The 22,382-nt window shown below is 42.4% G+C and overlaps 1 protein-coding gene across 1 annotated transcript in view; it reads left to right on the forward strand.

Annotated features, from left to right (window-relative positions):
- Positions 1 to 7,039: 7,039 nt before the first annotated feature.
- The window catches only part of lrba (LPS-responsive vesicle trafficking, beach and anchor containing), an 894,965-nt gene continuing 879,622 nt past the window's right edge, over positions 7,040 to 22,382 (forward strand). Inside the window, exon 1 of the mRNA XM_072561970.1 lies at positions 7,040 to 7,708. Coding sequence (XP_072418071.1) covers positions 7,442 to 7,708 — 267 coding nt within the window. The 5' untranslated portion in view covers positions 7,040 to 7,441. The remainder of the gene's footprint in view (positions 7,709 to 22,382) is intronic.

Genomic DNA, 22,382 nt, shown 5'->3' on the forward strand with positions numbered 1-22,382 from the left:
GAGCCACTAGAGGCCTGACCACACAACAATTTACAACAACTTTCCTTTTCTCAGTGTTTGCTGGAGACATGAAAAGTCTATCATTCTTCCATTCCACAAATGGAAGATGTATGAAATTTTAGGCAGGTGACGGTTTAGGCTTTGTCCTGGTAACTGGTGATTGAATGTTTCCAGAAATTGTAGTCAACTTGCATCATGTGATCAGTGGTTTAGTCCACAGTTTTAAGATTTAAAGTAGGAAGTATAGCTTTAGATATATTAGAATGCAAGAACAGGAGGAGGCCATTCAACCCCTCAGGCCAGTTCCACCATTCAATGAGATCATGGTTGATCTGTGGAACAACTCCACATATATCGGATGTAGGGAAATAGATGGTGACATAGAATCATGGAGTCATAGAGATGTACAGCATGGAAACAGACCCTTCGGTCCAACCCGTCCATGCTGACCAGATATCCCAACCCAATCCAGTCCCACCTGCCAGCACCCAGCCCATATCCCTCCTAACCCTTCCTATTCATATACCCATCCAAATGCCTCTTAAATGTTGCAATTGTACCATCCTCCACCACTTCCTCTGGCAGCGTATTCCATACACGTACCACCCTCTGTGTGAAAACGTTGCCCCTTAGGTCTCTTTTATATCTTTCCCCTCTCACCCTAAACCTATGCCCTCTAGTTCTGGACTCCCCGACCTCAGGGAAAAGACTTTTTTGTCTATTTACCCTATCCATGCCCCGCTATAAGATCACCCCTCTGTGTACCCTAGAACTTTATGGGAAGCTAGGGAAGTGATTGGGCCTCTTACTGAGATATTTTAACCATTGATAGTCACAGATGAGGTGCTGGAAGACTGGAGGTTGGCTAACATGGTGTCACTGTTTACGAAGGGTGGTAAGGACAAGCCAGGGAACTATAGACCAGTGAGCCTGACCTCAGTAGTGGGCAAGTTGTTGGAGGGAATCCTGAGGGACAGGATGTACATGCATTTGGAAAGGCAAAAACTGATTAGGGATAGTCAACTTGGCTTTATGCATGGGAAATTATGTCTCATAAACTTGATTGAGTTTTTTGAAGAAGTAACAAGGAGGATTGATGAGGGCAGAGCAGTAAATGTGATCTATATGGACTTCAGTAAGGCATTCAACAAGGTTCCCCATGGGAGACTGATTAGCAAGGTTAGATCTCATGGAATATAGGGAGAACTTGCCATTTGGATACAGAACTAGCTCAAAGGTAGAAGACAGAGGGTGGTGGTGGAGGGTTGTTTTTCAGACTGGAGGCCTGTGACCAGTGGAGTGTCACAAGGATCGGTGCTGGGTCCATTACTTTTAATCATTTATATAAATGATTTGGATGTGAGCATAAGAGGTATAGTTACTAAGTTTGCAGATGACACCAAATTTGGGGGATAACAAAGAAGTTTACCTCTGATTACAATGGGATCTTGATCAGACAGGCCAATGGGCTCAGAAGTGGCAGATGGAGTTTAATTTGGATAAATGTGAGGTGCTGCATTTTGGGAAAGCAAATCTTAGCAGGATTTATACACCTTAATGGTAAGATCCTAGGGAGTGTTGCTGAACAAAGAGACCTTGGAGTGCAGGTTCATAGCTCCTTGAAAGTGGAGTCGCAAGTAGATAGAATAGTGAACAAGGCATTTGGTATGCTTTCCTTTATTGGTCAGAGTATTGAGTACAGGAGGTCTTGTTGTGGCTATACAGGACACTGGTAAGGCCACTGTTGGAATATTGCATGCAATTCTGGTCTCCTTCCTATCGGAAGGATGTTGTGAATCTTGAAAGGGTTCAGAAAAGATTTACAAGGATGTTGCGAGGGTTGGAGGATTTGAGCTATAGGGAGAGGTTGATTAGGCTAGGGCTGTTTTCTCTGGAGCATCGGAGGCTGAGGGGTGACCTTAGAGGTTTATAAAATTATGAGGGGTATGGATAGGATAAATAGACAGTCTTTTCCCTGGCGTGGGGGAGTCCAGAACTTGAGGCCATAGGTTAAGGGTGGGAGGGGAAATATATAAAAGAGACCTAAGGGGCAACTGTTTCACTCAGAGGGTGGTACATGTTTGGAATGAGCTGCCAGAGGAAGTGGTGGAGGCTGATACAATTGCAACATTTAAAAAGCATCTGGATGGGTATATGAATAAGAAGGGTTTGAAGGGATATGGGCCAGGTGCTGGCAGGTGGGACTAGATTGGGTTGGGATATCTGGTCAGCATGGATGAGTTGGACCGAAGGGTCTGTTTCTAGGCTGTACATTTCTGACTCTATATCCCTTCATACTTTTGCTTGGCCCATATCCCTTCATACCTTTGCTTAACAAACTTTTAAATCTGATATAGGTAAATTTAACAACTGATCCTGCATGCACTGCTGCTGTGGAAGAGATTTCTAAACATCTATCATCCTTTGTGTATCGATGTACTTCTGAACATCTTTCTTGAATTGTCTGGCCCTAATTCTTAAACTATGATCCTTAGTTCTGGATACAGTTTAGAGTCTCTCTTCCTGTTTGTGGACACAGTTAAGAAGGAACTATTTATTTCTATAGTTTAAAGTACAAATTGTGTGATTATATTACAGCTTTAAGAGGTGTATTTTGACCTGGTTATTTTATGAAGAAAGGTTGAGACAGTGATGTTGAAATGTCTGCTCAAAGCCATTGAAGTAAATAGTTTGTGATTCCTTGGGTTTTTTTAAAGTTGGAATCATAGAAGCAGCACGAATGGGTTGGGTCAAGCTCCCACAGATCCAGAATTTTCAGTTTTGGCTTTCTGCAGCTGCTGGGGTTTTGAAGCTGGATATGGAAGCTCTTATTCTTCCCTATGTTATGGCTAAATGCTAGGGTTTTCTTCCTACTGCTACAATTGCATGCAAGACTATCTTACACACTTGGCAAAGGCAAATACAGTATTTATGGGATGTTACTATATTGGAATGATTAATTAGTTAATATACATATTATTTTGTTAGGCATTTTGATAAAATTACAGTTAAGCTGATTCTTTTCTTTTCTTTTTTATTTCGTCCGTATTTTAATTGTTGTGTAAAAACAATGTGTGTTTTGCTTAAAGTTGATAGTTTGACCAATCAAATGGCATCTGGAATGCACTTAACCTTTTCTTACTTTAAAGGTAATGGTCTAGATTATCTTAATTTTTTTTGAGGTGATTTGGTCTGGTCCACAGCAGTTGCCCAGAAAGAAAACTATGCCTAGTCAGTCAATAACGTGTTTAGTCATTTGATGCAATAAAACTGAATGAAATCTTAAAGTCTCACATTCAGCTGTCAACTGGAAGTGCAAATTTCTCAAGTTTTTGATCTGAAGGAAATTTGTAAGATATATTACATCCCATCAATGAATGGAATCTCCTCCTGTTAAAGTGAATTAAGTAGGCAAATGCTCACTGGTATCAATAAGCAAAAACATGGAGTTAGTTCTCCTACAATGGCAGAGAAAAGTTTTCCTATTCCTGCTTTTATTTTGCTTATTAACAACTTGAGAATAGTTCATACTGGACAGCTGGAGTACCCATCTGAATTAGTCTAAAAGGTAACTTTAATTTGCAAATTAGATACCTCCATTATAAATTTGGATTAGTATTTGGTAGAGCACTCACTGCAATTTTGCACATTATCATCTACTGGTTCAGGCAAAAGGAGCCTGGTGAGTACATTTTAAAAAAAACTTGTTTATGGATGTGCACATTGCTGGCAAGCCGATTATACTGACTCTCCTTAATTGCTCTTGATCAGGTAATGGTGTCGCCTCGAGCTATTGATGTCTATTTGGTGTTAGTATTTTAACAATACTTTTCTGGGCACCACAAGAATGGTTTAATCCACTGCCACACTAAGGAAAAAAAAGAGCTAACTTTCTAGAACACTGAAAAAAGGAACCTACCCTTAAGTCTACTTCCTTTTGCCTCCGATGGTGACTCATGTTGGTATTATGTTAATGAATCCTGGCACTTAAAATGGACTTGTCATAACTATAAGCCATGTAGCTAGCATACTTTGAATAGTTAAGAGCTATCCCAAAAGCTTTGGTAGATAGGATTCGCATAAATATCTGTAATATAATAAAGGTAGCCATGTTGTATATTAAATGGGCTAGTCAGGCTGCTGGTGCATGAAATGCTGAAATCAATTAAGTCCATAATTTTAGCATGAAGGACATTCAGAACCTGCATATGTGGCCTCCGTAATAGGTGCCTCAGTTAATGAAAGCCCTTAAGTGATATGGACGTGCATTTCCTTTCTGCTTAGGTGATGGAAGGTTGGTTACTTGAATTGTAGGAAAGATTTCAACTCCCAAGGCACTTATCAGGTGAGGCTGCTATTTATCCTGAGGGAGAGATCTGCAGTTTGTGTCAAAGCCGCCTTATGCAGCAGAGAAAAGTGAGATAGATGTTACAGAGGAGCTAGAAGCCAACACACATGCTAATGTTGCTCCTTATTTCATCAATGCCAATCTTGATTTAAATCTATAGGCTGTGAAGGACAGGGGAGAGATATCCTCTTCCTGACAGGTGATGGGTGACAGGAGAAGGCGACCCATGGCTGAAGTTTGCAGGCGTATATTTAATTTGAAAACAAACCTAGATCCTGTTTTCCACCTCTTTGGTGAAAATTCAGCACAGTCTTTTGCCCATGAGCCACTGTAAAAGCTTATTCAGAATTTTTATTTCAGTAATAGCCCATATAGTATAAACTGCATTAGCTCTGAATCTATTACAACTTTACTCTTTTTGTAAGAAGTTCCACACTCCTAGCCAAGCTTACTTACTTTTACTGTTTGTACCTCTAAGCACATTAAAGTTGGAGAGTGACCTTCCATCAAGGATATTTTCTTCAATAAAATTTACCTTGAATTTTCTACAATTTAAAACTAAGTCCTAAAATATATTCGTTGTCTTCTTCATCCTATCCAAAGTTTTCAAACACATATGAATGTAGGTAGATCCAAATGAAACATAATATCCTATATATAGCAGCGCCAGGTTTGCAAAACTTATTTTGACTTGTAATCAAAAGCCCTTGAGATCCATTCTTATGTTTAATTAGTTTTGTTGATAATAGATACATATCGACAAATGTAAATGAATCATTCAGAATCATGCTCAAATTGTCTATCCTGTTTTAGACATTTTTGCCTTTTGGGGAAGGGAGCAGTAGGCATGAGTGTCACTTTCATTAAATTGTGCAGATCTGGTGTGTTGATCCCACAGGGATGATCCTTCAGTGAACACCTAGGACAACTGAACAGGTCGTAATATGTGTAAGTATAAATAGGTAGATCACGCACACACTGCATGATGTATTTGAGACTTGCTTGGAGTGGAGTCAATGTATTGTCAAATGTAAGTAGTCATAAGTCTCCTGGCTATGAGCATAAACAAGAAGACACAAGAACGTAAACAGGAGCAGGTGTAGACCATTCAACCTCTGACATATGTTTCATTATTTAATAAAATCATTGCTTAACTCTTGCATGAGGTGGAAGACAGCAATTGAAAAAATTTGATTTAGGTATATCCACACCCACACTTATCTTACTGCTAGGGATGGCTGGGACATTCTCATTATATGAAATATTTTTGAAAGATCAGTAAAATCATCTACTGAAATTGAAATAAAACCTTGCTTATGAAATGCTTTGGTAAGTACATCAAAGGTGAGGCTGTAATGCAATGACTTATCTGAGAATAGTCATTAGTGTGATGAGTTGTGCACAAATTGTGCGGAATGTTCCAAAAACGGCAAATATATAAATAACCCAATAAATGTTTTGTTTGTTAGATAGAAGTTGGGACAGTATTTTTTACATGGAATACAATATACATTACTATAATCTGTCTTGCAGTGAGGTCTTTTTAAAAATAACATCTAAAAGACTATACCCCTCCCTCAGAACAGGACTGAATTATTAAATACTCAACTTTGAAATTGGGCTCGATCCTTCTTAATCAGATAAGAGGTAGTAACACTAATTGATTAATTTTTTGACTAAGAAAGATGAAAGAAAGGATGCCTTTCATGATCTTAGAATGGCCTGAAGAAATTTAATTAATCATCATTATACACACTCCTTCTGATAGCAGGTCCATGTCACAGTCTTTTTTTCCATATCTTTCTGTTCTGTGCCAGACTTTTAAACTTTCCAATAATTTACGTCCGTTTCAAGCTACCCAGCTTTGGCTTTCTCCATAATATCCCCATTCTTCTGTTTCATTTTAAATTGTGTCCAATCTCTATATCTTTTGCTAATTACATTTACCAATTTTTTTTCCCGTGGTTCATGTTACTCAACAGTTCATTCTAATGATACTTTTGAAAGTATGTAATGGTTACAGCATTGGAGAAAACAGCCACGTTCCTCTTCAAAATGATGCCCCTACGTCCACCTTGGGGAGCGGGGGGAGGTTTAAAGGTGACCCCTCTAATGCATTACACACTTAGTACCGTTTGTTGACTGCCACGGTTCTTGCTGACTCACATGGGCTGATATCTATCAGCTGCCTCAAATTTGTGTACAAATACCTCTGCAGCCTCACCTGTTTTAAACCCACAACCTCTGATGATCGGACCACATTTGAAATATTACCCCTTCCATTTACATTTGCAAACTGTATTTTTTTTTATTTTCAGATTTCCAACAGTACCAGCAATAGTCAGTTAAACGATCACGCTTTCGAATGACAAACTGGGGAAAAATTAACTCCTAAAGTTCATGCGACGTGAAAGCATCCAACTTGGGTAAATCTACCCAAGCAGCAGATGGCGCTGCCTTGGACATGCAAAAAAATCTGAAGGGCACTTGCTATCCCCCGAGCATCCTTCCTCCCTCTTGTTTGTCTCTCGTCCAACACTCCTCTCACATTCCTTCTGCGCTCTTGCACACTCCCATCCCCAGACAACCCCAGCGCCCACTTCCGCCTCTACCTGCGCCGCGCTGTCACACCTGGGCCGCGCGCGGGCCGCTACCTGCCCGCGCGCACATGCGCACTGGGCGCCCCTCCCGTTCGCCGCGCGTCGCGCGCTGTCGGAAGCTCGAGCTCGTCGCTTGACGCTGTCATGGCGGCGCGAGGGGAACGAGGAAAACGATCCAGCCGTTAGTGCGCGAGACCTCTGGCCGTTTTTTAAACCCCCCCCCCTCCCCCCGCCCAAAATCCGAACTCGATACGGCGCGAGCTGCGAATTTGCCAGAGGTGGAGTGGAGTGGAGTGAGGAAGGAGGGGGACAGCTCGAGGCTCGCGAGTGGCAGCGTCTGACACCAGCTCGAGCAGGTTCTGTGTCGAGCCGCCCCGAGCCCGAGCCCGAGCCTGTGCCTGGATTCCAACTGAAGTTGTCTGCCGGCGGGTTGTTTTTGCTTTTGCATATTCTCCCCCCCCCCCCCCTTTTTAGGTCCCCGGGGTGGATCGCTATGTCGAGCGAGGGTGAACGTCCGCAGCCCGCGGACTCCGAGGGAGGCCAAACTGCCACGGCACCAGGGGAGCAAGCGGCGGACAAGGGTCATGTCTCTCAGCCGTCCGGCACCAGAACCTCACCGGACGGCGATGCGGCTATCTCCCTGGGCCTCAACCCGCCCGTACCGATTCGTGGGATCCGAATGAAATTCGCCGTGCTGTCAAGTCTCATGCAAGCCGGTGAAGTGACCAATCGCGACATGGTGGAGACCATATTTAACCTGGTAAGAGAGCGGCCCCCCCCCCCGGGTAACTGCCAATTCCTCATTCTCACCCACTCCACCACACCTGAGTTACTGATAAGCAGGGACAGTGCTCTCTCACACTCTCCCTCTTTTTTTTTAGGTCCCGAATTTCAAACTTTAATTTCTAAAGTGTTTTGATTTTTGCTTAATCGCCTTTTAGTACTTTAAAATCATTCGAGGTTGTAAGTTTTGACGCTGACACAGCCTAGCCTGCTTGTTGCACGGTGCACTGGTGCGAGGAAACTTGCTGCATTTCTGGTTTTGATTGCGTTTCAACGAGTTGCATTTTTGCATGTGGTGGAGAACCTTCCATAAGGTTCTGCTGCGGCCTAAGATATGAACACCTGATGGCTGGTTGTGAGAATGGCAGACGCGGAAGTGAAATTACAAATTCGACCACGATGTATTGGACTTCAGTACAATGTGTGGTATCAGGTAACATTTGGGAGGGCACTGGGAAAACGCCTTGTCACTGATTAGTTTCCTATTCAAATTGGACCCATCAGCGCTACCCTTTGTATCGACTTAATGTTCAGTATTGTACTTAACTTTACATGCATGGCATTGTACAATATTGCAATTTCGTAATAAGTTGTGCAACATAGTTGCGTGTTTCAATCAGAAGTTATTTTCTCGAATGGTAATTTTGATCTCCTGTGTTGGTAAGAGTCAGTTTTGTACCACGATTAGAGTCAAAAAGTGTGGTGCTGGAAAGGCGCAACAGGAGAGTGGATGTTTCGAGTGTAAGCTCTTCATTAGGGGTGGGAGGGGGAGTTGGGAGAAATGAGAGTGGGAGGGGTGGGACTGGGGTAAGGTAGCTAGGAAGACAGTTGGTAGACGAAAGTGGGGGATGATGATGGTGAAAGGTAGGAGTGGAGGGTAGAGTGAATAGGTGGGAAGGAAGATGGACAAGTAGGACAGTTCAAGAGTAGTTGGAGGGTTGGATCTAGGATAAGGTGGGGGAAGAGGAGATGAGGAAACTGGTGAAATCGACATTGTACCATGACTGCCCCTCAAAGTAAGATTTAATTTTTTGGTCAAGTAATTCAGAGTTGGGTGCCGTGAAAACAAAATTCTAGTTAAGGTCTTGCACGTTTTAAAGAAAGTGAGTATACTAATGCAGAAGGTCATAGGTTTCTATTTTGTTCAGGAATGTTCATTGAGCAAAATAGAACTGGAGTGTTTTCATTATGCTGTTTACTAGACTAATTCTAGGAAAATTACAAAACTGAAGTATTGTATATGTAACCTTAATGGGAAATTAATCGCATGTTAACTTTCTTGTTTAATGTTACTATTAAACGGTTCACAGTCTTAAATTTTGCAACAAGATGTAAAATGATTAGGGATAATTCAATAGCATTAACTGTTGCTTGTGACATATACGACAACTTAGAAAATTACATTAATCATTCACCAGAAACACAACTGAACTCACCACATAAACACTGGCTACAAGAGCAGGTCAGAAGCGAGGAATACTGTGGCGAGTAATTCACATCCTGACTTCTTAAAGCCTGTCCACTATCTACAAGTCAGGAGTGTAATTGAATGCTCCTCACTTGCTTGGCTGAGTGCAGCCCCAACAAAACTAAAGCTTGACACCATAAAGGACAAAACCGCCCGCTTGATTGGCACAAAACCCACAAGCATCCACTCTCTCCTCCACCGATGCTCAGTAGCAGCAGTGTGTACTATCTATAAGATGTACTGCAGAAATTCACCAAAAATCCTTAGATAGCGCCTTCCAAACCAAAGACCACTTCCATCTGGATAGTCAAGGGCAGCAGATATAAGGGGACACACCACCTTCAAGTTCCCCTCCAAGCCACTCAGCATACTGACTTGGAAATATATTGCAGTTCCTTCATTGTCACTGCGTCAAATCCTGGAATTCTCTCCCTAATGGCATTGTGGGTCAACCCATAGCATGTGGACTGCTGCTCACCACCACGTTCTCGAGGGCAACTAGGCACAGGCAATAAAATGCTGGCCCATCCAGTGACGCCCACATCCCACAAATGAATAAAAAGGAAGTGCATAAAATAGTATCGGATTGCTGCAAATAGCAATATGATAGCAATGTCTCAGTTAAGTGTCTTATGTGAACCCCAGTGTTGTAGAATTTGTGACTTAAAACAGATAATGGTGGATAAATCCCCAGGACCTGATCAGGTATCCCCTAGAATTTTGTGGCAAGCTAGTTGTTGGGCTCCTTGCTGAAATACTTGCATCACTGATAGCCACAGGTGAGGTGCCGGAAGACCTATGTGATTGAGTTTTTTGAAGAAAAAAGATTCTAGGTAATCCAAGATGGAGGACGGGCAAAATTTCTGATTCCAACAGGCTGTTCCTTTTTTTTTTGAGGTATTTTAGGTGTTGGAGGTGATTTCCTCGAATTTCAGGGGCAGCAATTATTTTTTTACATCCTGTTGCATTGTTTTGGAACTTTGGAGGAAAAAAAAGGTAAAACAACCCTTTTAAAAGGGAGAGGAACAGACAAAGGAAGCACATAGTGAGGGGGAGAGAGAGGGAGAAAGCGACCCAAACTGCGAATTGACAAGATGATCAGAGGATTAGACAGGGTAGACAGTGAAAGTCTTTTTCCTAGGATGTTGGAGTGCCAGCTTGTACAAGGGGGCGAACTACAAATTAAGGGGTGATCGATTTAAGACAGATGTCAGAGGCAGGTTCTTTACTTGAGAGTGGTAAGGGCATGGAATGCCCAACCTGCTGATGTCGTCAACACAGCCACAATAGGGAGATTAAAACAATCCTTGGATAAGCACATGGATGATGACTGGATAGTGTAGGGGGATGAAATGAGAATAGTTCACAGGTCGGTGCAACATCGAGGGCCAAAGGGCCTGTTCTGCACTGTATTGTTCTATGTTCTATATAGCAGTGAACCTGCACAGTTACTGCCTTTGCTGTGTGAATGTATTGCTAGCCATTGGAGTGCGTCTGGGAAAATTAACAGACAGTGAAATTCAAAACTAATCTTGGAGGAACCTGTTTGGGAGAGGTTGCAGCACAGAAACAGATAAGTGAATATTTTAAGTGTGGCCTTGCAGTAAGTCTGCAGTAGTAAGTAGAATGGGTACATTCTTGATTTATATGTTGTGTTGAGATATGTCTCTTGATTAAACTTAAAAATATAAGCCATAAGTATTAATTTAACCTGGAGCAGTGTTGTAAAGGAATAATTTGGAGCTATTTTCTTGGTCTGTAGATTGGAAGAAGCAGAAATGGTCTTTAGTAGAATGATACGCTCTTCTTGTGGGATGTGGGAGTTTAGGGAGAGTTTTGGTGTTACCGAGGATTATATCTGCAATAAATGCTGTTGGTTGCCCATCCTATCAGATTGATTGGATCAGTGCAGAGACAGTTGGGATAGTGAGGAATTTACAAGAACAAAGGGATGTGATGGATGGTAGTTATAGGAAGGGAGAAAAGTTTAGGGTGTAGGTTTGATATCCAGACGTTTTATTACCTGGCTAGGTAACATCATCAGTGGTGACCTCCAAGTGAAGCGAAGCTGTTGTCTCCTGCTTTCTATTTATATCTTTCTCCTGGATGGGGTTCCTGGGGTTTGTGGTGATGTCATTTCCTGTTTGTTTTCTGAGGGATTGAGAGATGGCATCCAGATCTATGCGTTTGTTTATGGCATTGTGGTTGGAGTGCCAGGCCTCTAGGAATTCTCTGGCATGTCTTTGCTTAGCCTGTCCCAGGATAGATGTGTTGTTCCAGTTGAAATGGTGTTTTTTTTTTCATCCGTGTGTAGGGCTATGAGGGAGAGAGGGTCGTGTCTTTTTGTAGCTAGCTGGTGTTCGTGTATTTTGGTGGCTACTAGGATCCCGAGGAGTAGCACACAAACCCACCAACACTCCCAAACAAAATCTAACAAATTTAAAAGACCCAGTACAACCCATGGACAAAACCAATGTCATCTAAAAATTCCATGCAAGGACTGCCACAAACACTACGTAGGACCAACAGGAAGAAAGTTAGCCACCAGGATACACGAACACCAGCTAGCCACAAAAAGACACGACCCTCTCTCCCTCGTAGCTCTACACACGGATGAAAAAAAACCCACCATTTTGACTGGGACAACACATCTATCCTGGAACAGGCTAAGCAAAGACATGCCAGAGAATTCCTAGAGGCCTGGCACTCCAACCACAACGCCATAAACAAATGCATAGATCTAGATGCCATCTATCAACCCCTCAGAAAAAGAACAGGAAATGACATCACCACAAACCCCAGGAACCCCATCCAGGAGAAAGATATAAATAGAAAGCAGGAGATAACAGCTTCGCTTCACTTGGAGGTCGCCACTGATGATGTTACCTAGCCAGGTAATGAAACGTCTGGATATCAAACCTACAGCTCAGCAAGCAAACCAACACCCTAAACCTCAACCTGAGCTACAAACCTTGCAATCTCCTTAAAATGATGGAAGTTCAACACTTGGCCAGTGCTCTGTTGCTGATTGGATATTCCAATACCTGTAGCAAACAAATTTACACAGAGCAGACCTGCAGAAGCATTGACTAACCAACCAGATTGCATTTTATCTAATGAGGTTGTTTCACTAATGAGCAGTATGTAACGGCTGTTTGTAATGGTTTGCTCATCGAGAGGTGGTCCTCTCTGTGGGGAGCTTATCAGCATTATTGAGTCGCATGTGATTGGTTGGTTAAACTTGAACTACATAGTTTTGGTTCTACGCACTTGAAAGTGACTGGGGTTAGACTTTGTCAACTTGTGACTGTACACGATATAGTTGGGCAAATGGTGTTCCCTTTGGTGAAACATTTCCATTGTGTTGGGTGAACAGTTACAATAGTCTTGCAGTTATGGTATGTATTGGTGGATTTCCATGCAAATTCAAAAACTCTGCATCGTATTAGTTTGTGACCTTGTCTTTATGACTTTATTAAATATGGGGCTGTAAGTTGGATTTTGTGGTCATTGGTAAATAAACAGTGCCTGCTGTTTGTTATCCTTACATCAGACATTTTGAGCAGCAACTTAGAAATTGAGTTGAGTAAGTGGAAACCTTTACATGAAATCTGGGTAGGTACAGCTTGCCTTTTCATCCAAGGAGTAGAAGAAGCTGTTCTGAAGTTTGCAGTATGTGAACCAGGAAGTACAAATTAGAATATTTCAGCCAATGTAAACTACTGTACAGAAGGAAAATAGAGGGAAAGAAACAGGATATTGGAGAAAAACAGTTTAAATAAGACATTTTTTTGAAATATCCAACAAGAATGAAATAGTGAAAGAATGATAGTTAACTTTTGTACATTTTCAGAATTTATTAAAGCGAATTTCCTATGAGGGAAGTTGGTAGTAATTAAAGTTATGTCATTAAAAATTCACTTGCTGTTGAATGGGTAGACTTTACCTTTTTGGCACCTTTTTAAAAGGTAAGTAACTGCTGAAACACCATGCTCTTAATGTGCTTGAATGCTTGAATACTTGAATCTGAGCTATAGGTATGGCAAAACATGAGGGCTTTGGCATTGCAGACTGCAACTTGATTTTGCATTTAACTGCATATGAATGCTTAAAGTTGCTTACTGATTGACTCTTAATAATGGTGAATGGTAACAACTGAAGTTATTTCTATTGCCAATCCTGGGCCAATATTATGAGAAAAATTACCATAATACACCAGTAATATCTAGAATTTGTTTATTCTGTCTATCTGTCTACCTCTCTCAAAGGTAGAGCTTGTCATAAGATAAAGCCACAAATGCACAGCTCCATCATCTGAGACAGTGCTATCATAACATTTTGGCTGTGATTTTTTGTTTGCTTCTGAATATCAGAAATGTTGGCCTGTCCTGAACAGTTTCTGATCATTTCCAATAGTACAACATGACTTAATTTGCTGCAAAAGACTTAGCAATGTCATAAGAGCATGAAAGATTTTGCATTCTTTCTTTCTATTGATCAAATTATAGTGCATGTTGTTAATTTAACATTTTAATTTGATCACCAACATTTTTTCATTTTACTCTTAAAAATCTTGTGACCACATTTTTAGAATCATAGAATCCCTACAGTGTGGGAGAAGGCCTTTCAACCAGTTGAGTCTACACTCCCCCCTCTGCTGAGCATCCCACCCAGACCCACCCACTATCCTTTTCCTGTAACATCGTATTTCCCACGGCTAATCCATCTACCCTACACATCCTAGGACACTATGGGTAATACAGTATGGCCTATCCAAATAACCTGCACACCTTTGGACTGTGGGAGGAAATTGCTGCACTCAGAGGAAACCCACACAGACATGGGGAGAATGTGCAAACCCCACACAGACAGATGCGTTTTGTAGGTGAATTTGTCTAATTCTTGTCTGATATGCAAAATAATATTTTACTACTTAGTCTATGAAGTGGGGCAAGAAAGAGGGAGAATTGCAGAATTGCACATCATTTTCTGAGCGTTGATTTATTAATTCACTTAAGGTAAATGTTATCTTTTAATTCCTTTGTTTTTTGACTCTGTAGTTCAAAAATAGTGACAAAAGCTGATGGACAAATAGTGATGTTGCCACCTTTCTCTTTTATCCAAAAAAAGTTAATGATTGTAATTTCATTTCATTCTTGTTGCATTGAAAATGATGTGTTCAATTTGGTTGCATTTTCGTTATGTTGGGGCAAATAGATTTGGGTGTTGGCTGAAATAGAAAAATATAGTTGTTGGTGGCAGCACTGAGTGCAAAATAAAAAGCAAAAAGAAAAAAATGTTGACGAAGACAGGAGGAGAGACCTGTAGCAGTATGCCAGCAAATAGGCTAAAATAAGGGAAAATGGGAAAAAGAATCAAATGCTCTTTATCTGAATGTTTGCTGCATTTCTAACCACATTGATGGAATGATAGCACAAATGGAAATAAATGGGTATGATGGGCTTTGCAGAGACGTGACTGCAAAATAAGTAAGGCTGTGGACTGAATAATCAAAGATATTTGACCTTTTGGAAGGTTAGGGAGAAAAGAAAATGTTTGGTAGTTGTGCTAATAAAAGATGAGATTGGTATATTGTGAAAAATGGTCTTGGTTTAGAAGATTAAAATGTTAAATTAGTTTAGGTTGAGTTAAGAAAAAGTAAGAAAAGCAAGTTACTGATGATGTTCATAGTTCCAGTAACAGCTATGTTATAGGATAGTAATTTTTTTAAAAAAAGCTTAAAAAATGAAACTGCAATAATTGAGGAATTAGGGAAAATTTGAGAATGCAGTCAAACTTGACTTAAAAAGGAAAAATTAGGAGATGAAAGTAAATTTAGCAAGAAGTATAATTAGAGTGTAAGAACGAAGCATCAAACCCTGAGAAGAAGATACTGAAGTCAGGAATGGGGAAACAAGGAAATTGGCAAGTATTTTGTCTGTCCTTGTATTAAAAGACAAAAAAATCTGAAGGTTACCAGAAAATCAAAGGAAGGATATAACTTAATTAATACTCAACTATTATCAGAGAAAATAGTCTCAAGCAAACTAATGGCACAATAGACTGCATGTCTACTTGACTGAATTGCTTTCATCAGAGGACCTTAAAAGCAGGAGAATGTATGCACTGTTTGTAATCTACCATTTCCAGATTCAGAAAAGATCCTAGCAGGTTGGCATACCACATATATAACACCTCTATCAATGAAGGGAAGCAGAAAAATGTAGGTCAGTTAGCATAACGTGTAAAATTGGGAAAATATTGGTATCCATTATTAAGGAATTTGTAGCAGGACATTTAAAACATCATAATAGAATCAAGCCAAGTCAACATGGATTTATGAAAGGGAAGTTCTGTTTTGACAACCTTTTTGAGGCTGTAATAGCAGGTGGATGAAGGCAATTCATATTTATCGTAATGTATTTGTACGTTCAAAAAAAATTCAATAAGGGTTTACATAAAAGGTTATAATTCTACGTAAGAGCTGATGCTGTGGATAATATGAGCATGGATATTTTCCAAACCATCTGTTCCAAAATGTTGTTCCACACCTGTGAAGCAGGTGGGACTTGAACCTGGGCTTCCTAGCTGACAGGAACACTGTGCCACAAAAGAATTGATGTGGAGGAGCTACCACTGTTGGACTGGAAGATAAGGTCAGATGTCAAACAGCACCAGGTCATAGTCCGACAGGTTTATTTGAAATCGCAAGCTTTCGGAGTCCTGATCCTTTGTCAGGTGAAGTGAGTTGATAGTTCACCTGATGAAGGAACATCACTCTGAAAGCATGCGATTTCAGATAAGTCTATTGGACTATAAACTGGTGTCATGTGACTTCTCACCTTGTCCACAAGACCATTGTGTTAGCATGGAGACATTTTCTAACCATCCTGTTCAGAGGAATTATAAATGTCCTGATCCTCTTGTGGCATGGATAAAACTACCGCTGTGCTACGAGAGTCCCAATATTAGCATGGTTAGAGAATTAACTAATTTCAGGTCATCAACTGTAAATAATGGAGTGCAATAGGGATCAATGTTTGATTCTCAATTAATTATCATTGATATTAATGATTTTGCTGAAATGTATTTAGGACTGAATGTATTTTGCCAATTTTTGATACTTTAAGTTTGAAAGTAAATTTTGAGGAGGACAGAGTTTGTAAAGCCATGTAGATTAGGTGGGGGGGATATGGCGTGCGGCAAAAGACCTGACAAATTGAGTATAATTGGAAAATGTGAAATTGTCCACTTTGGAAAGTAAAATATTCAAATGAAGGGAAACTGCAAAACCCTCCACAGAGGGTTCTAGATGCCGTTATACAGGAGGCACAAGTTAATGTGCAAGTATAGCAAATAGTTAGGAAGACCTTTGGAATGTTGGCCTTTGCAAGGTGTAGCAATAGTTAAGTAGGGACATCTTGATGCAACTATGCACTTGTGTTATATTTTAGGGAGGGATATACTTGCATAACATCCTGGGATGAAAGGAGGTCTTGAGGTATGGTTGAGCAGGTTAAGCCTATGCCCACTGGGGTTTTGAAGAATTAAAGGGGATCTTATTGAGTCTCGTGAGATGATGAGGGATGTGGTAGTTTCTCAGAGGATGTTTTCCCTCATGGGTGCTAACTCAGTTGACTGGACAGTTGTAATGCAGAGTGATGCCAACAACATTGGTTCAATTCCTGTATTGGCTGAAGTTACCATGAAGATCCCACCTTCTCAACCTTGACCCTCACCTGAGGCTTTGTGAATCTCTGGTTAAACCACTAATTGGCGCTCTGTAATGAGAAAACAACTTTATAGTTGATGATGACTTTACAGTTAATGATGATTTTACCTTGACCTAACAAACCTTTTGTACTAGTGTTGACATATTGGGCTTTTGGACTTGCTCAGAAGCTGAATGTACTCAATTATAATGAATACTGTATTCAGCTTAAGCTTAAGACCACAACATACAAATACAACATTCCTTTCTTATGTATTGCAGTATTTAAACTGGTACAATGCACAGGCATATGTTAACAACAGATTTAAAAAAAACAGATGCAGACCTTTGTGCATCATCCTGTACGTACTTTCCACAGACTGACGAGGACACAGATAATCACATATCCACAAAACATATACACATCTCTGATTTCAATCTGATTTAAATTTTAAAATTGACAGTGTTTATTACAATAGCACTCACTGTTTTTTGTCCGTATGCAGCCTTAAGTTGGAGGTCCCACGTTAATTTTCATAGAATGTCTTCTGTCTGATTGCAAGTTTTCCTGGCTTACCGTTAGCTGAGTATTCTTTTGTTTTCAGGTGAAAAATGGTCTCTCTCTGCAATGAATGTGCAGGTGTACACACATGCAATTATAAGCAAAAGCCTTTATTGCAAGGAGATTTGAGTATAGGAGCAAAACCTTTTGTTGTTTCAATTGTATGGAACACTGGTTCAACCAGTCATAGAGATGTACAGCATGGAAACAGACCCTTCCGTCCAACCCCTCCATGCTGACCAGATATCCCAACCCAATCTAGTCCTACCTGCCAGCACCCGGCCCATATCCCTCCAAACCCTTCCTATTCATATACGCATCTAAATGACTTTTAAATGTTGCAATTGTACCAGCCTCCACCACTTCCTCTTGCAGCTCATTCCATACACGTACCACCCTCTGCATGAAAATGTTGCCCCTTTGGTCTCTTTTATATCTTTCCCCTCTCACCCTAAACCTATGCCCTCTAGTCTGGACTCCCCCACCCCAGGGAAAACACTTTGTCTATTTATCCTATACATGCCCCTCATAATTTTGTAAACCTCTATAAGGTCACCCCTCTGCCTCTGCTCCAGGGAAAACAGCCACAGCCTGTTCAGCCTCTCCCTATAGCTCAGATCCTCAACCCTGGCAACATCTTTGTAAATCTTTTATGAACCCTTTTCAAGTTTCACAACATCTTTCCGATAGGAAGGAGACCAGAATTGCATGCAATATTCCAACAGTGGCCTAACCAATATTCTGTACAGCCGCAACATGACCTGTACTCCATACTCTGACCAATAAAGGAAAGCACACCAAATGCTGCCTTCACTATCCTATCTACCTGCAACTCCACTTTAAGGACCTATGAACCAGCACTCCAAGGTCTCTTTGTTCAGCAACACTCCCTATGTCCTTACCATTAAGTGTACAAGTCCTGCTAAGATTTGCTTTCCCAAAATGCAGCACCTCGCATTTATCTGAATTAAACACCATCTGCCACTTCTCAGCCCATTGGCTCATCTGGTCCAGATCCTGTTGTAATCTGAGGTAACCCTCTTCGCTGTCCACTACACCACCTCCAATTTTGGTGTCATCTGCAAACTTACTAACTGTACCTCTTATGCTCGCATCCAAATCATTTATGTAAATGACAAAAAGTAGAGGGCCCAGCACCGATCCTTGTGGCAAGCCACTGGACACAGGTCTCCAGTCTGAAAAACAACCCTCCCCCACCACCCTCTGTCTTCTACCTTTGAGCCAGTTCTATATCCAAATGGCTAGTTCTCCCTGTATTCCATGAGATCTAACCTTGTTAATCAGTCTCCCATGGGGAACCTTGTCGAATGCCTTACTGAAGTCCATATAGATCACATCTACCCCTCTGCCCTCATCATTCCTCTTTGTTACTTCTTCAAAAAACTCAATCAAGTTTCTGAGACATGATTTCCCACGCGCAAAGCCATGTTGACTCTCCTAAATCAGTCCTTGCCTTTCCAAATACATGTATGTCCTGTCCCTCAGGATTCCCTCCAACAACTTGCCCACCACTGATGTCAGGCTCACCGGTCTATAGTTCCCTGGCTTGTCTTTACTGCCCTTCTTAAACAGTGACACCACATTTGCCAACCTCCAGTCTTCTGGCTCCTCACCTGTGACTATGGATGATACAAATATCTCAGCAAGAGGCCCAGCAATCACTTCTCTAGCTTCCCACAGAGTTCTTGGGTACACCTGATCAGGTCCTGGTGATTTATCCACCTTTAACCATTTCAAGACATCCAGCACTTCCTCCTCTGTAATATGGACATTTTGCAAGATGTCACCATCTATTTCCCTACAGTCTATATCTTCTATGCCCTTTTCCACAGTAAATACTGATGCAAAATACTCATTTAGTATCTTCCGCATTTTCTGCGGCTCCACACAAAGGCCGCCTCGCTGATCTTTGAGGAGCTCTATTCTCTCCCTAGTTACCCTTTTGTCCTTAATGTATTTATAAAAACCCTTTGGATTCTCCTTAATTCTATTTGCCAAAGCTATCTCATGTCCCCGTTTTGCCCTCCTGATTTCCCTCTTAAGTATACTCCTACTTTCTTTATACTCTTCTAAAGATTCACTCAATCTATCCTGTCTGTACCTGACATATGCTTCCTTCTTTTTCTTAATCAAACCCCCCATTTGTTTAGTCATCCAGCATTCCCTATACCTACCAGCCTTCCCTTTCACCCTGACAGGAATATACTTTCTCTGGATTTCTGAAGGCTTCCCATTTTCCAACCATCCTTTTTACCTGCGAGCATCTGATTCCAATCAGCTTTTGAAAGTTATTGCCTAATACCGTCAAAATTGGCCTTTCTCCAGTTTAGAACTTCAACTTTTAGATCTGGTCTATCCTTTTCCATCAGTATTTTAAAACGAATAGAATTATGGTCGCTGGCTCCAAAGTGCTCCCCCACTGACACCTCCGTCACCTGCCCTGCCTTATTTCCCAAGAGTAAGTCAAGTTTTGCACCTTCTCTAGTAGGTGCATCCACATATTGAATCAGAATATTGTCTTGTACACACTTAAGAAATTCCTCTCCATCTAAACCTTTAACACTATGGCAGTCCCAGTCTATGTTTGGAAAGTTAAAATCCCCTACCATAACCACCCTATTATTCTTACAGATAGCTGAGATCTCCTTACAAGTTTGTTTCTCAATTTCCCTCTGACTATTAGGGGATGTATAATACAATCCCAATAAGGTGATCATTCCTTTCTTATTTCTCAGTTCCACCCAAATAGCTTCCCTGGATGTATTTCCGGGAATATCCTCCCTCAGCACAGCTGTAATGCTATCCCTTATCAAAAATGCCACTCCCCCTCCTCTTTTACCTCCCTTTCTATCCTTCCTGTTGCATTTGTATCCTGGAATATTCGGCTGCCAGTCCTGCCCATCCCTGAGCCATGTTTCTGTAATTGCTATGATATCCCAGTCCCATGTTCCTAACCATGCCCTGAGTTCATCTGCCTTCCCTGTTAGGCCCCTTGCATTGAAATAAATGCAGTTTAATTTATTAGTCCTACCTTGTCCCTGCAAGCCGTGACTGTTTGACTCACTTCTGTTCTCAGTTGTACCTGTCTCAGATCGATCTCTTTCCTCATTATCTCTCTGGGTCCACCCCCCACCTTACTAGTTTAAATCCTCCCAAGCAGTTCTAGCTAATTTCCCTGCCAGTATATGAGTCCCCTTCCAATTTAGGTGCAATCCGTCCTTCTTGTACAGGTCACTTCTACCCCAAAAGAGACTCCAATGATCCAAAAATGTGAATCCTTCTCTCATACACCAGCTGTTGAGCCATGTATTCATCTGCTCTCCTCCTATACCTGCCCCCTCGAGCTTGTAGCACTGGGAGTAATCCAGATATTACTAACTTGAGGATCTCCTTTTTAAATTTCTACCTAACTCTCTGTAATCTCCCTTTCAGAGTCTCAACCTTTTCCCTTCCAATATTTTCGGTTCCAATGTGGACGATGACCACCTGCTGGCCCCTTTCCCCTGTGAGAACATTCTGCACTCTCTCTCTGAGACATCCTTGATCCTGGCACCAGGGAAACAACACACCATTCTGCTTTTTCCTCTGCTGGCCACAGAAACGTCTGTCTGTAACTCAGACGACAGAATCCCCTAACACAATTGATCTCTTGGAAGCTGATGTACCCCCCCGTTGCATAGAGCTAGTCTCAATACCAGAAAACTTGGCTGTTTGTGCTACGTTCCCTGAGAATCCATCACCCCGTTTTCCAAAACAGCATACCTGTTTTGAAACAGCATACCTCTCTCTCTCTCTTGCGCGCGCCTCTCTCTCTCGCGCGCGCAGCGCTCTCTCTCTCCTCTCTCTCTCTCTCGCGCGCCTCTCTCTTTCTCTCTCTCCTCTCTCTCTCTCTCTCTCTCTCTCTCTCGCGCGCGCGCCTCTCTCTCTCTCTCTCTCTCTCCCTCGCTCTCTCTCTCTCTTGCGCGCGCCTCTCTCTCTCTCGCGCGCCTCTCTCCCTCTCTCTCGCTCTCGCTCTCGCACGCGCCCCTCTCTCTCTCTCTCTCTCTCTCTCTCCTCTCTCTCTCTCTCTCTCTCTCTCTCTCTCTCTCTCTCTCTCTCTCTCCGCGCGAGGCCTCTCTCTCTCTCTCTCTCTCTCTCGCGCTGCCGCGCGCCTCTCTCTCTCTCTCTCGTCTCTCTCTCTCTCTCGCGTGTGGCGCCTCTCTCTCTCTCTCTCTCTCTCTCTCGCGCGCGCCGCGCGCCTCTCTCCCTCTCTCTCTCTCTCGCGCGCGCCTCTCTCTCTCTCTCTCTCTCTCTCTCCTCTCTCGCGCGGCGGCGCGCGCCTCTCTCTTTCTCTCTCTCGCGCGCGCGCCTCTCTCTCTCTCTCTCTCTCGTGCGCGCCCCCTCTCTCTCTCTCTCTCTCTCTCTCTCTCGGCGCCGCCTCTCTCTCTCTCTCTCGCGTGCGCCTCTCTCTCTCTCTCTCTCTCTCTCTCTCTCTCTCTCTCGCGCGCTGCGCCAGCCTCTCTCTCTCTCTCTCGCGCGCGCGCGCGCCTCTCTCTCTCTCTCTCCTCGCGCGCGCCTCTCTCTTTCGCGCGCGTCCTCTCTCTCTCTCTCTCTCTCTCTCTCTCTCTCTCTCTCTCGCACGCACGTCTCTCTCTCGCGCGCTTGCTCCTCTCTCTCTCCTCTCTCTCTCTCTCTCTCTCTCTCTCTCTCTCTCCTCGCCGCGCGCGCCTCTCTCTCTCTCTCGCGCGCGCGCCTCTCTCTCTCTTTCTCTCTCGCGCGCGCGCCTCTCTCTCTCTCTCTCTCGTGCGCGCCCCTCTCTCTCTCTCTCGTGCGCGCCTCTCTCTCTCTCTCTCTCGCGGCCGCCTCTCTCTCTCTCTCTCGCTCCTCTCTCGCGCTCGCTCTCTCTCTCT

This window comes from Chiloscyllium punctatum, chromosome 1 (assembly GCF_047496795.1).
Source record: "Chiloscyllium punctatum isolate Juve2018m chromosome 1, sChiPun1.3, whole genome shotgun sequence".
NCBI lineage: Eukaryota > Metazoa > Chordata > Chondrichthyes > Orectolobiformes > Hemiscylliidae > Chiloscyllium > Chiloscyllium punctatum.